Source organism: Pinus tabuliformis, chromosome 4_2, assembly GCF_031772625.1.
Source record: "Pinus tabuliformis cultivar Carrire ecotype Pingquan chromosome 4_2, CPIR1, whole genome shotgun sequence".
Lineage (NCBI taxonomy): Eukaryota > Viridiplantae > Streptophyta > Pinopsida > Pinales > Pinaceae > Pinus > Pinus tabuliformis.
This window is the reverse complement of record NC_142304.1, coordinates 591,833,768-591,847,964: the sequence shown is the minus strand read 5'-3', so window position 1 is coordinate 591,847,964 and position 14,197 is coordinate 591,833,768. Positions and strand designations below refer to the sequence as shown.

Genomic DNA, 14,197 nt, shown 5'->3' with positions numbered 1-14,197 from the left:
GCATTTGAAGGTCCTCCTCCAAGTCACTGAAGAATTCTTTGTTGTCGGTCATATGGAATGATTCTCCACTATCCATATACCACACACTACCCATCACTGGTGTCACAATGCAAGCGATGAGGGTGAAATCCAACTCGAATTGTGAAGCAAGAGTTTCACCTGCCGCTCCTCCTGAGGGCTTCTTGCCGGCATTCTTGTGCGGACACTTCGTGGCATAGTGTCCCAACTCATGACAGTGAAAACATTTAATCTTCGACAAGCCCTTCTTGTTGCCACCTTGATTGGAATATGATTTGGAATGGGATGACTTCCCTTTCCCTTTCTTCGGCTTTCCATTGAAGGCACAATTCTCCTCGTCGTCATTATTGGATGAGGATCCATCTCTGGTGTTTTGCCGAATCTCTTCTAGCACCAAGTCAGACCACAAGTCTCCTTACCGTGGAGGTTCGAGACAATATGATCTTGAACTCCTAGGATAATCCTTCTCACCTTTGCAACACATTTTCTCCACTTTGCCAGATCTTCATCATCAATTGCTGGAGGCTTAGGAATATCTTTGTCTATGAATTCCTTAAGCCTGTTGTCTTCCAACACTACCTCGATCCTGTCCTTCCAAGCAATATAGTTCGAACTACCCTCAAGGGCATATTCGAGTCTCATTCCGTAGAACGACATCGTGCTGGCTCTGAAGAATGATATTGCAAATTCGATTTCACTTGTAAAAGGCAAACTCATATTCTCCTCTTCTAGAGTTATTTCAGCTCTAATACCATGTAGACATTTGTTGTAGATTCAAACTACTTATGTAATTTTCTAAAACAAAAGACTCGAGTCTACTTTACTCATCAATGGAAACAATTAAACGATCGTGAAATCATGAAGCATACAAGAGAAATAATTAAATCAACACATTACACAATGATTTCCTAGGGAAAGCCACAACTAAAAACTGTTGAGAAATCTAGGGCATCATTAGTTAGGTGATTTCTCTTAATTAGTAACTGCTTGTGAGTACCTTTTACTTCATTAGATTAGGATCTTCTTGTTGCTTAGGTTATTAGTGTTCTTCTTCATCAAACAACTACCAATGCATGAACATAAATATATAAGAGACACATAATGTAGGCTATCAGTCAGGGCCAAAACCTCTCACTCTTTGAGAGGAAAACCCTCACAAATTTTTCTTTAGAGATTCCAATTGATGAATACCAATGCCAAGGCCCTTGACCTATTAGCCACTCCAAGACCGAGACACTAGTTCTCGACTGTTTTGTTTTCTTCTTGACTCCTCTTCCCTCTTCGATCTTCTTTGCATCAAGACATAGTTATCATTGAGATCTTATCACTGTCTCCACATCGAGATCTCCTTTACTGTGAGACCTTCTCGCTGCCATATTCTGGAGAACTTACTTCTATGATGGCCATCCTTCGAACTGTGATGGATCCATTGCTTCTAATTGTAATGGAATCCTTCTTATTGTTAGTATATTGAACCCTTAACACTGTAGAAGTACCAAGCTTAGAATATTGTAATAACATCAAGACTCAGATAGCACCGAACCTATAATCACTGTGAGGACCGAAACATATCTTCTGAGATAGCAGCGAATCCGAGGCTTCCTTCATAGCACCGAAATTCATGACTGTAATGCTATCCGAACTTGTCTCTTATTCTTTTTCCGCTGCCACTGTGATACGAACTTCAGAGGGATCCGAATTCCCTTCACAACACCCAATCTCGAGTTTTGTACCCTAGTCCGAGATCCTACTACACTCTTATCCAAACTCTGTAATTGATATCCGAAAATCTCAGAGATATCCGAAGTTGTCCTAATGCGAGGACCCTTCACGCATATTTATAGTTGTTGATCCATATAAATAAGCCGAACTATATTTTCGAATAGGTGTGTCTTTCATAAGGTGAGCCGACATGAGCTCTGCTTCATCTTGAGGCCAACAAAGAAAGAGGAGGACTAGTGCTTGTTGTTGGGGGGCTTCTAGACACATTTATATACATTCTTCATACATGACATTAACTCTATATGATTTTTATGACAAATCCTAAAGGCTCTCAATGGGAGCCCCATCTAGAATAAAATCTCTTGCTCATGAAACCCATGAAGCAAGCACAAGTAATTTTATTTTCTTCTTTTCATCATTTACAAAAATCACAATTACATGTCATTATGAAGGCCGAACCTAGTTACACTTTTCAACACTCCCTGTTAACTAGGGAGGTATTCATAATGGTACTTGGTCATTCTCAATCTGAAGAATTTCTCATAAGAAGAGTTGGATTGGTAACCCATCTGTAGAGCATCATATCAACCAACATTGTCACATAGCAAGGCCTTGGCCAACAACTCTATCCACATAATCAAAGCACAATGTTGGCGAGACCAATGATTCGTAGACACCATAGTCATTGTCTCTCAAGGTACACACTCCACTCAGGTGTTCACCGAGTATGACCTTCTTTGGACTATTCTTATCTTGGATAGCTAGTCCTGAAAGAATATCGGGCCACGACTATTCTTATCTTGGATGCCCTGTCTCATCCTCAAAGAGTATCGAATGTTAGATGATTACCCAATCCTCCATTCTGTCTTCCCAGGTGAAGACTGGAATGATGTGTCTATCTCCCCCTCTCAATTAGGGAGACATATCAATTCCAATAAAGGTATGTACTCATTCCTACGGAAGGAATGTACCTAAGCTTCCTCTTGGCTTAGGAATTTCTAAGTTTATTCCAAGTGAGAATCTTTTTTTCAGGCTCCCTCTTACTTAGGGACCTACAACAGCTCCTTAGCTGCTTGAAGAACTCCTTCCTTCGATGTCATGAATTCCTTTGTCATAGAGACTTCATCTTTTGAAACTTCTTCATAGGGTACATACCATCCATCACTTTTATTCATGAGTTAGTCATGTCATTATACCTTTCATCAGAAAGTGATTCATTAGTCTACATCTGGCCTTGCTTCATGTCATGCTGCCTTCTTCATACCATTTTCTTCGGAAGGGTCTTATATCCTTCTTCATGGTTCTCGGGGAAGTCCTGCATAAGCCCATCCAAATATTTGTTCAAAAATAAGAAATGAACACTTGAATCAAAATTACCTTTGTGATAGTCTTTCATCATGACATCTTCCAGTTTGCATCAGCAACCTGCATACATGTTGACATATCTCCTTGTCAAGGGTCTCCATTTTTTTCAGACTTCCATCAGAGTCTTCATATCTTTCTGGGAGATTTTCTAGTCAAATCTTCTTGGTCTTTTGGATGTTTATTGCCTTTACCATGATTGCATATCTCATGATCTCTTCCTTCCTTTCTTCACACATTTCATCCCCAAGAGCTTTCAATCAGAGTCCCTCAATTGTAGTCAACCACCTCATACTTCATATGAGGACATATTATGTTGATTTCATCTAGTGTGACCCATGCCTTCTGACATCCTTTCATAGGAGGAGATTCCTTTCTTTTGATCATGCTTCTCAAGATAAAGCAGTGATCCATGTTACCTGCAACCAAAACAACATGACTTTATAATATTGAATACAAGCATACATACCTCATTTACCTTTAGGTCATCTAGGCTTCTTTCAGCGGCTTCCTTGATTGAAAAGAGCTTGAACCCCTTGATCTGCTTCATCTCTTATGTCATCATAACGTCATCCCATGAATTCCACAAGTTGGAGTTTTTGATGAAACACTTGCTTCCTCTCTAGATTGGTGAACCTTTTGATGAAGATTCCATCAGAGAATCTTGAGGATCTTGCATATCCTTATCCAATAGATGTTACCTTTTGACTGATGAACCTTGTCCTGGATGACTTCTTCCTTTTTCCCATAAGTGTTTACTTGAGCTTTCAATGAGGTTCTCAAGAGCTATATTCTTCATAGTTGGCTGCTATAGACTTTGTTCCAGACATCCTTAATGTTCCCTATGATGATGTCACGAGATCTTACTTCTAATGCTTTTCCTCTTTCAGCTTCCTCCATGTCTTTGGTGAAATGGACTTCTTTATCTTCCTTGTTATTGCCCCTTTTGAGCTTGGGACAATCTTTCTTGTTGTGAGCTTTCAATGAGGTCCTCAAGAGCTATATTCTTCATAGTTGGCTGCTATAGACTTTGTTCCAGACATCCTTCATGTTCCCTATGATATTTCACGAGATCTTACTTCTAATGCTTTTCCTCTTTTAGCTTCCTCCACGTCTTTGGTGAAATGGACTTCTTTATCTTCCTTGTTATTGCCCCTTTTGAGCTTGGGACAATCTTTCCTGTTGTGCTCATAGCATTGAATCTTAGCTATGTTCTTCTTTCCTTTCGACAAATGTTTGAAAATTTTTGTTCTTAATCTGTCTTCTTCTATCTTGCATAGAAATAAATTTCTTATCCTCATAGACATTTGTTACCTTGTTCATCATTTAGTGTATTTAGAACAATGAAGATTATCTCATCCTAGATCTTGCAATTTAGATCTTATGAAGATAACCTTTTATCCTTTGATACCTTCAATGACCTTCTTTATCGCATCTTCAGAGAATAGTTCTTATCATATATCTCTTTGATGTCTCTAATCCTACTATATAGGGATGAGGGGACCTTTGACTAATTTCATAAGAATCCCTTGAGCCCTTTGATCCCTTTCCATGTATTCAGATAATGCTTGACCGTCAAATGGTTTGGAGACTTTTCCATTGAAATGACTTCACTTTCTTTTAGGGCTATGTCTATCCTCCTTTTCCATGCAAGGATGTTCAATGATCCAACCAACTTATAGATCTCCTTGCAAAACGAAGTCATTTTACTATATTAGATTATAGAATGAAAGATACTTACTTGACAAGTGAAGATGAAATCTTCAACTTGATCACTTTGATGGTGGTTGAAGAAGATGTATTAGTGCCCCTTTTGGATGATCTTCTTTCAAATGAAAATCCCTTCTTCAATAAAAGGAGATTGCTCCTTTTATGATGACAATGCCTTTAGATCTAGCTCCCTTTGTTGATGGTGATTGATGAGGATGTTTTGATGCTTCCTCGGATGATCTTCTTCAAGGATAAGGAGGGGATCCTTGCTTCAATGAGAGGGAACTTGCCTTATAGCTTTTGAAGATGATGACAATGCCTTCTAGCCTTCAAGATACTTCGACTTTCTCGGTGGTGAATGAGTGCAGATCAGAAATGCTTCTCTTGGATGTCTACGCTTTGTGCTACCTTGCATTGTAGATCTCTTCAACTTGATGAGGGTCTTTGTGGTCTTTTGACGATGACTAGAGGATCCAACACTTTTGCTTGTGTAGACTTCTAGTTGCCTTGATTTGTAGATCTATTTGCCTTGAGTAGAAATAAGGCTTTGGCCTTGAATATTTGATTGATGATCCCAAGACTTCTTTTGAAGTAAACTTTCTTCTTTGATCTAGGGTTTGATTCTTCAATGTAGATATTTGAACTTTCGCTTTGATATCCTTTGACTTGCTTTGATGCCATTCTTGAAATCTGATCCTTTGGTGTCTCTTTGATTAGGTGCCCTTCCTTAACTGTCACCTTGGCTACGATAACATGTTGAGAAATCTAGGGCATCATTAGTTAGGTGATTTCTCTTAATTAGTAACTGCTTGTGAGTACCTTTTACTTCATTAGATTAGGATCTTCTTGTTGCTTAAGTTATCAGTGTTCTTATTCATCAAACAACTACCAATGCATGAACATAAATAGACAAGAGACACTGAATGTAGGCTATCAGTCAGGGCCAAAACCTCTCACTCTTTGAGAGGAAAACCCGCACAAATTCTTCTTATAGAGATTCCAATTAACAAATACCAAGACCAAGACCCTTGAGCTATTAGCCACTCCAAGACCAAGACACTAGTTCTCTTCACTGTCTTCTCTTATTCTTGACTCCTCTTCCGCTTCGATCTTCTTTGCATGAAGACATAGTTATCATTGAGATCTTATCATTGTCTTCGCATCGAGATCTCCTTTACTGTGAGACCTTCTTGCTGTCATATTCTGGAGGACTTACATCTATGATGGTCATCCTTCCAACTGTGATGGATCCATTACTTCTAATTATAATGGCATCCTTCTTACTGTAACTATATTGAACCGTTAACACTATAGAAGTACCGATGTTACAATACTTTAATAACATCAAGACTCAGATAGCACCGAACCTATAATCACTGTGAGGACCAAAACATATCTTCTAAGATAGCACCGAATCTGAGGCTTCCTTCATAGCACCGAAATTCATGATTGCAATGCTATCCAAACTTGTCTCTTATCATTTTTCCGTTGCCATTGTGATATGAACTTCAGAGGGATCCGAACTCCCTTGATAACACCCAATCTCCACTTCTGTACCCTAGTCTGAGCTCGTACTACACTCTTATCCGAACTCTAATTGATATTCGAAAATCTCAGAGATATCCGAAGTTCTGGACTGTCCTAATGTGAGGACGCTTCATGCATATTTATAGTTGTTGATCCATATAAATAAGCCGACCTATATTTTCGAATAGGTGTGTCTTTCATAAGGTGAGCCGACATGAGTTCTGCTTCACCTTGAAGCCGATAGAGGAAGAGGAGGACTAGTGCTTGTCATTGGAGGGCTTCTAGACACTTTTATATACATTCTTCATACATGACATTGACTATATGATTTTTATGACAAATCCTAAAGGCTCTCAATGGGAGCCATCTAAAATAAAGTCTCTTGCTCATGAAACCCATGAAGCAAGCAAAAATAATTTTATTTTCTTCTTTTCATCATTTACAAAAATCGTAATTACATGTCATTATGAAGATCGAACCTAGGTACACTTTTCAACAAAAACCCATGCTATCTATATATTGCATTAGTCAGAAAATATGAGAAGATTACAATGCTTTTCTCAAGCCCAAGCAATCTCTGCATTATCTCTCTCTGTCTCACAACTTCCTAGACAAGGCCAGGCCAATGCTTAACCAATTTTTTGCTTGCCCAAGTCCCTATTTCCTTGCGCTGTTTCCTTGGGAATCAGCCCCTATTAATTAGGGAAATTCCTCAATTGGAATTGCGCAATCCATCATAGGCCTTCCTCTGATTGCATGCACCATCTGTACAATTCAGATGATTATACAACTGATGGTACACTGTCCCTGAACCCCAGTCTCAACTAGGTAACTCTCAGATCTGACATGCATGAGTTATTTATGAGTGAATCATTAGTTAACTGGTTGACCACAGGATGCAACACCCCACTGTCTGGCGGCTGGCCTCCTACTAGTTCTTCCATCAGTTGGAACTAGTTTAACTAACTTTAACTTAGTTAAACTAAATTAATTGATTACAACTCAAAATATACTCAACCAGGGCTTCTATAATGTAGGAGATACTCTACATGACTCAAGTTGGACCATCAACTCGGATTAACTGATTCAACTAAGTCATGTGATGTGGAATTACAATTTTATTCCTAATTTAATTCAAAGCCAAAATTAAATTAGGATTTTCTTGTTGCATTTTCAAAAAAACTAATGGCTAGTAAAGGAGATCCCATGGGACAAGGATACAAGGGTAACCACAAAATCAAGCAATGGAGATAAGAATACAAGCCTAACCCACTCTTTCCGCCGAATCCCCCCACCAATTCATGCCCAAAAGTGCCCATGACAAGTAAGGAAAACTACTCAACTATACCAATGAAAAGACATACCTTTAGGGTCGGGAGGCCCACCTTCAAACATACATTCATAACAGATGGGCGAGGGACCACATGGCTGGCTCAGGTGGCGAGAAAATGGCACATCGCGCTATCTGGGGGCTGCTGGCTGCCAACTGAGGACCATTTGGGAGCATTTTTTTTCTCCCATATACACTACCCATAGGTGGTGGGTAACATCTGGCTCCAACTGGGACATGAGCTCTCAGAAAAGTGTGCGGAACTACTTTAACTAGTGGTCATGAGAACACCAACAATCTCTTGGTTACCGCAGACTTGTTACCTGCACATATCAAAAGACCAAGCACACGGGGCAACATGTTTTTGTGGTGTCTTATGATCACCCATGCTTAGTATTAGGTTGTAAAATCAACAAAAAAGTAAAAATATGCAAATTTAATCTAAATGCAGCTAATCTACCATGAGAAATATCATATGATGTTAGTTCTAATGAGAAAATCAACATGCAATGCATCCTACCCTAACATGCATATAGTAAGGCGAATACTAAGTGTAATCATAAACTTAATGCAGCTAACATATCATCATATCACTATACATATGCTTGCCAATATGATTACTCATGAAATAAAACCCAAAGCGAATGCGAACATAATCACATGGATGGTGAAGTGGGTGGGAGGTGGAACAATGTGATCTCCGTTCGAGGTAAAAGGTAGCCCTAGGGGGATAGGTCAATCTAGAAGTGTGGGGCTTTCCTTCTAAGTACACAATGATGAAATGAAATATCATTTTCAAGAACTCCCTATCACAATCATTGCTTATAATGTTATGCTTTGTAGATGCCACAAGGTCGTGATGAGAGGGGAAAGAAGGGCGAGGAAAAGAAAGAGTGCAAGAAATAGGTTGCTCAAGTTGATGGATCCATTGGAGAGGGGAGGTCATGGAGTGATAAAAACTCTGAGGGTGTATCCAAGGAGATAAAATATAGTCAATGAGGGGTTCGTCCTTGACACTATACTCAATAGGGGGAAAGGTCTCATAGTTAATTGGGATCATACGGCAAGGGGTGAGGGAATCACTTGAGGAAGACTCAGAATGATGAAAAAGGAAAAGGGAAGGGCAAAGTGTCATATTCAACGGGTCTTTCTTCCCCAAAATTATAATCTAAAGGCTCAAGTGATTTGAATATAGAATCATAGGTAGGAGCCTAATCGATCTCCTCATTATTAGCATCAAAGATTGGGTTTTCCCATTGTTATCTGGAAGTCCATTTTCTCCTCATTGTAGCTGGAGAAATATTCTTTAACTCTTGTCATACGAGTTGACGCTCCACTGTCTATATACCAGACTCCATGTGACGCTGAGCTAGTCATGCAAGGAAATTCATCATCCAACTTGGAAGGCAATTCTATAGCCCCTTGAATTTCAAATCTGTCCATGGCCATACTGGAAGTTTCTGGAAAAACTACTGGAGACATCCTGAGTACAGTTTCGTGTGTTATTTCTCTTCCACCTACCTCTGATTCTGTGACTGCAAACCGCTACTAAACCCTACTGCGCCTAGACAAGAACTTTGCTCTGCGAAAAAATACTGTGCTGTTCACCCTTGCTTGCTAGAATCATTTCCCCAGACAAATCAAACTTTCCTGCCACCTGCAACTGGAAAATCGAACCTCGGCCAACAATTCACACTGCATGGCTAGGCACTGTGCAACGCCTGAAAAATCCGTCCTGTTGCTTCCTTTGAACAACGAAATTTTTCCTCTGTCTCTGAGTCTCCTATCCGTCAACTAAGCTCTGATACCATGTGAAAATTTTAACTCTATTGCAACAATTGGAAATTTTTCTTCTAATTATAAATTTAATTATGCAATTTATTTGCTACGACAAACAACGAATAAAATCACAGCGATAATTTTCACCTTAAAAACATTGCGGTAAATAAAATGCTGGAAACTGAGAAATGCTAGCACACATAAAAATGACAATTATTTTTGGACAATTGTCCCCGGAAAAACCTAATGCGGGAAAACCAATGCCGCAACTGAGGGTTTTTATTATTATGTAGTAGTGAAATTCTGAGTACAATAAAATGACGCCAAATTGGCATTTCTATCTGGGAGAAATACTGGCAAAATCAACTGAGTGAAATTACCCTCCTCCTCAAGCAATCCCGACACAATCTGAAGACTCCAAGTAAGTTGTCCAAGCCCTCCGTGCAAGTTTCTGCATCACCTCTATGCAACCTATCACATGATTAGCGCGATATAGCTGCTACTCAAGTCGTTCTGCTTGTTGCTACTCTGGAAATGATCCTCTTGGCCTTTTAGAAATTTTCCTGACCTATGGCAACTGAATCTACCTCCAACTCATCTAAATCGAATTGCCTCTTTGAGGCTTTGTGTAGCCTCCTGGAGAAATAACTCAGCCTCCTCTCCTGACTCTCCAGAACTGGAATCCTCCTCTGGAATCACTGTCTCTGCCCCTCTACGTCCCTTTTGGCTCGAACTCTCTTCCTTTGCTTGACCTCTGAAGCTGGATAGCTCGACCTGCCAAGGAACTCGCACTACTAGCTCTCACTTTGTGTGTTTCTCCATCTACCCATTGACCTCCTCTTATAATCTCCAGTTGAGTCTTCAATGGCCACGATTAAAACTTAATCGATGGTTCAGATCATCTCCAAGTCGATTCGTGTGAGTTTCTAGAGAATTCTCACCTTTCTCAATTAATTACTATTAATTAACCAATTTTCCTAAGTTAGACTTAGGAAAAATTTAAATGATGGTCAATTAATTTAATTGAGCTATCTCTAGGTAGGATTTCTAGAAACAATTTCTAGGAAAAATTTAAATGATGGTCAAATAATTTAATTGAGCTATCTCTAGGTAGGATTTCTAGAAACAATTTCTGGGTTTTGGAGAACTCATTTGTTTAGCTTCTTCACAAATTTTGAGACTAGAACATCCGATTCTACAAAAATTAACAAAATGCTGACCTGTGGTGGAGGAAGGCCACACAATCGTGGCTCAAACTTAAGGAGGGCAAGGATACGCCTACTCTGACACCATGCTAAATACTCACTAAAATAAACACTGATTTAGGATCAAAATGAGATTCACTATTATTCACAAGAATGCACATATTAATACATGTGTCCTGACCCTTGGTTTCATATTCCAAGAGGTCTCTTGGACTTCTCCGATTGTTGGAATTCCTCTACACCAACCCTTATGGATTAGGTGTCCATCGGGATTGATAGGGAAACCCCTCAAAATTTAGTTGAAGATCATTTAGGAGGTGGAATTGAAGGTACAAGCAAGTACTATCTTTCCATTTCTCTTTTCTTTTGAATATTTTGGGTTTTATGTTGAGTAGCTATTGTATGTTGTGATGCAATAATCTTTAGAAGGCAACCTTTTGCACACGGAGGAGACTAACTGTGAGGTTGTAATCCATCCTTAGATCTTGATGTAATTGTGGAAGATTTCTGCTATAATAGGAGATTTAATATGGCACATAGTAATGGGTCATTTCATCCTATGAAGTTCTAATTAACTATGTATATTTATTGTTTTGGCTGTACATTCATTTGAAGGTTGTCTTTCTTGGTCCTTTTCTTGATAATCTCATGTTATGGTTCTCCCTTCACTACTCTATGGTTGCATGTTATTTGTTGGCTACATGTGTTGATCGTGCATCTCATATAAGGGCCCTTATTTACTCTCATAACCTAAAAGATCTGTTTGAACTAGTCATGACACATTGTTGATAGATTGCCTATATCTTCATCCACATGATGTCAGGCCCTCTTTCGTTGTATTATTTGACTCCATTACCCTTCGATTGGCACTAGTCTTGACTCTTAGCAGCCTAACATCATCTATTTCTATAAAGCATATCATACTCTTCTTAGGGAAAGCCCCCTTATGCTAGAGGAGAGCTGGCTTAAAGTGAGAGAAAGTGCTGTTGTGGTGACAATGTGCAGCCTTCTTGTGTTTTCCTGGGGTTGGACTTGTGTTTTTGGACTTTAGTACTCGAAGTGTATGTTTGGAGGTTACAAATCCACCAAAAGCTTGAAAAAATGCTTAAAGGGAATCCTTAACATCTAAGGCTTCTAAGCCCCCCATAATTTGTTGGCTATCTATATTGCTTATAGTCATTGAGAGCTTCTCTCCCAAGCTTTCCTCTCCATTGTACTTTCTCTTTGCAATTGGCATGTGGTAAGATTTTTGTTTCTGTTTTAATTTTCATCCTTGTTCCTCTTTTTGCTAAACGAGAATCTCTCCAAATGCATAGCTATCATTACCTAATCCAAGATTACTGCAAGCATATGTCAATTCGTAATCATCCTGTTATCTTCCTTTTCAATGCATCACTAGGAATTTTTTACCAAAGTTGAATAAGGGATAGCTATAAGCAGACTTTATAGTTAAAGCTTTGTCTCTTGTTAATTATGTGATCTTTTTTATGGTGGCTTTGACTATTCTTGCACTTCTAGCTTGGGTTGTAGTGTTAAGTTACATTTGGTCATATGCAAGTCTTTTCTTTAAACGCTTATGCATCTATAAATGGTCTTGGATATTTTCTTGATCATAATAGTGACATTCAACTTGCATGATTGCAAATGCAAAAAGCTATTCTAGTCATGCTTTGGTGCCAAATGTGCTTTATTTCTTTACAAGGGCTTAGAGATTAAAAATGTCCTCTATTTCTTTACAAGGGCTTAGAGGTCAAATGATATTTTTTATTGCTTGAGAAAACTTTAAGTTGATGTGTTTTTTGTTGTTGCATATACAGGATTGATGATCTTAAAATAATTACCGATGAGGAGCTAGTGGATAGAGTTTTTAAGGAAGCATTTAAGGTATAAGCTTATCTTTTCCTGTATGCTTATTTTGGTTTACTTTGTTTAATGTCAGGTATATGTTTTTATAACTATCTTCACTTGATGACTGATATGTAGGGTTCTAGGCAAGCAGAAAAACCGCTAGGAGATTCTCCCAATGGCTTGAATGAAAGGTAAGCTCTTCTTAAAATATTGAATTAAAATTCTTAGGGAATATTAAAATGTGACAATACTATCACAACTCTATCAAACTTAAAAACTCTATTGTAACAAATTCAAAACATGAACTCTAGTTACTTGTTCTTGGTTGGAAGAGGATAGTTGCAACTAGTGCTTATGGTGTCAAGTGGGGCCTCAATTAAGGATGGTTACTTATGATTTAGATTAGGGTAGTTAACTAACCTAGGTTTATGTGCTAAGTTGCTAACTATGTTAGGGGGCTTGTGCTCTAGTTACGAGGTTATGGGAGTAACCATGTTAGGGGCTTGTTACCTACCAAAATTTTAGTTTTTGTAGCATCGGATGTGTTCTAGCCACGAGATTTTGTGGAGAGGCTAGAATACATGAGATCTCAAAAACCCAGACATCGTTTCTGGAAATTCCGCCTAGAAATGACTTAATTAGATTATTAGCCAGTTTTTAAATATTTCCCAAAGTCTAAATTTAGGGAATATGGATAATTATTCAAAATTAATTAAGTCAAGGTGTGAATGTTCTAGAAACTCACACAAATCGACTTCTAGTTAATCCTAGCCATCGATTAAGATTTAATCTTAGTCGTTGGAGTCCCAACAAAGGATTATAAGAAGAAGTCGATGGGCACTTGGAGAGTACACTTGAGCAACAGTTCCTTGTGCAGATCGAGCTAGCAGTAGTAGAGTTCGAGCCAGAGAGGGACGCAGTGTCAGTGAGGGGTAGGGACAGTGATCCGGAGGAAGATTTCCAAATCCAGAGAGGCAGTAGCAAGAGGCTGAGTTATTCCTAGTGCAAGAATGTAAGTGGAGGAACGCGAGTGCAAGAATGCGAGTGCATGAACACGTGAGTGCATGAATGTGAGTGGAGGAACGCGAGTGTAGGAACGCGAGTGCAAGAACGCGCAAGTTTAGGAACACGCGAGTGTAGGAACACGAGTGTAGGAAGCGCGAGTGCCAGGGTTGATTAAGGAATATCTCTGCTAGATTTTCTTGCTGTTTGGATTGCCAGTTGGGCATCCATAGATGTACTCAGATTTCATTGTTGCATAATAAAATACAACCCTCACTACTGCACCGATTTTCCCAAGTTGGGTTTTTCTGGGGACATTGGTCCAAAAGTAACTGTGTAAATTTATGTGTGTGTGCTAACATTTCTTCCAGCGTTTATTCTTCCAAAGTTTTATTTGTGTAGGTTGCAATGTGAGTTATTTAGTATTCGCTGTAGGAAACAATAAATAAATTGTTAGATAAAATTAACAATTAGGAGAATAATTTCCAGTTGCTGCAATAGGACCCAGGTTTCGGAATTTTCACATGGTATCAGAGCACAGGTGATCAGCTGGAAAGCTCAGTGGCAAAGAAAGGAGTTTCGTTGTTCAGTGTGTGCAGTAGATCGAAACCCCAGAGGGCAGCGCAGTCACTTTGCCAATGGGCTGAATTTCTTGAGGAGATTCAATTTTTCCGAGAGGGACAAAAAATTCGAT

General features: G+C 39.0%; 1 protein-coding gene across 4 annotated transcripts in view; it reads left to right on the top strand.

The window, feature by feature from the left end:
- The window catches only part of SRD2 (snRNA activating complex family protein), a 254,711-nt gene that overhangs the window by 36,006 nt on the left and 204,508 nt on the right, over positions 1-14,197 (top strand). For all 4 annotated transcript variants that reach the window (XM_089423978.1, XM_089423980.1, XM_089423981.1 and 1 more), the window contains 2 exons: positions 12,471-12,537; positions 12,637-12,692. In XM_089423978.1, coding sequence (XP_089280104.1) covers positions 12,471-12,537; positions 12,637-12,692 — 123 coding nt within the window. The remainder of the gene's footprint in view (positions 1-12,470; positions 12,538-12,636; positions 12,693-14,197) is intronic.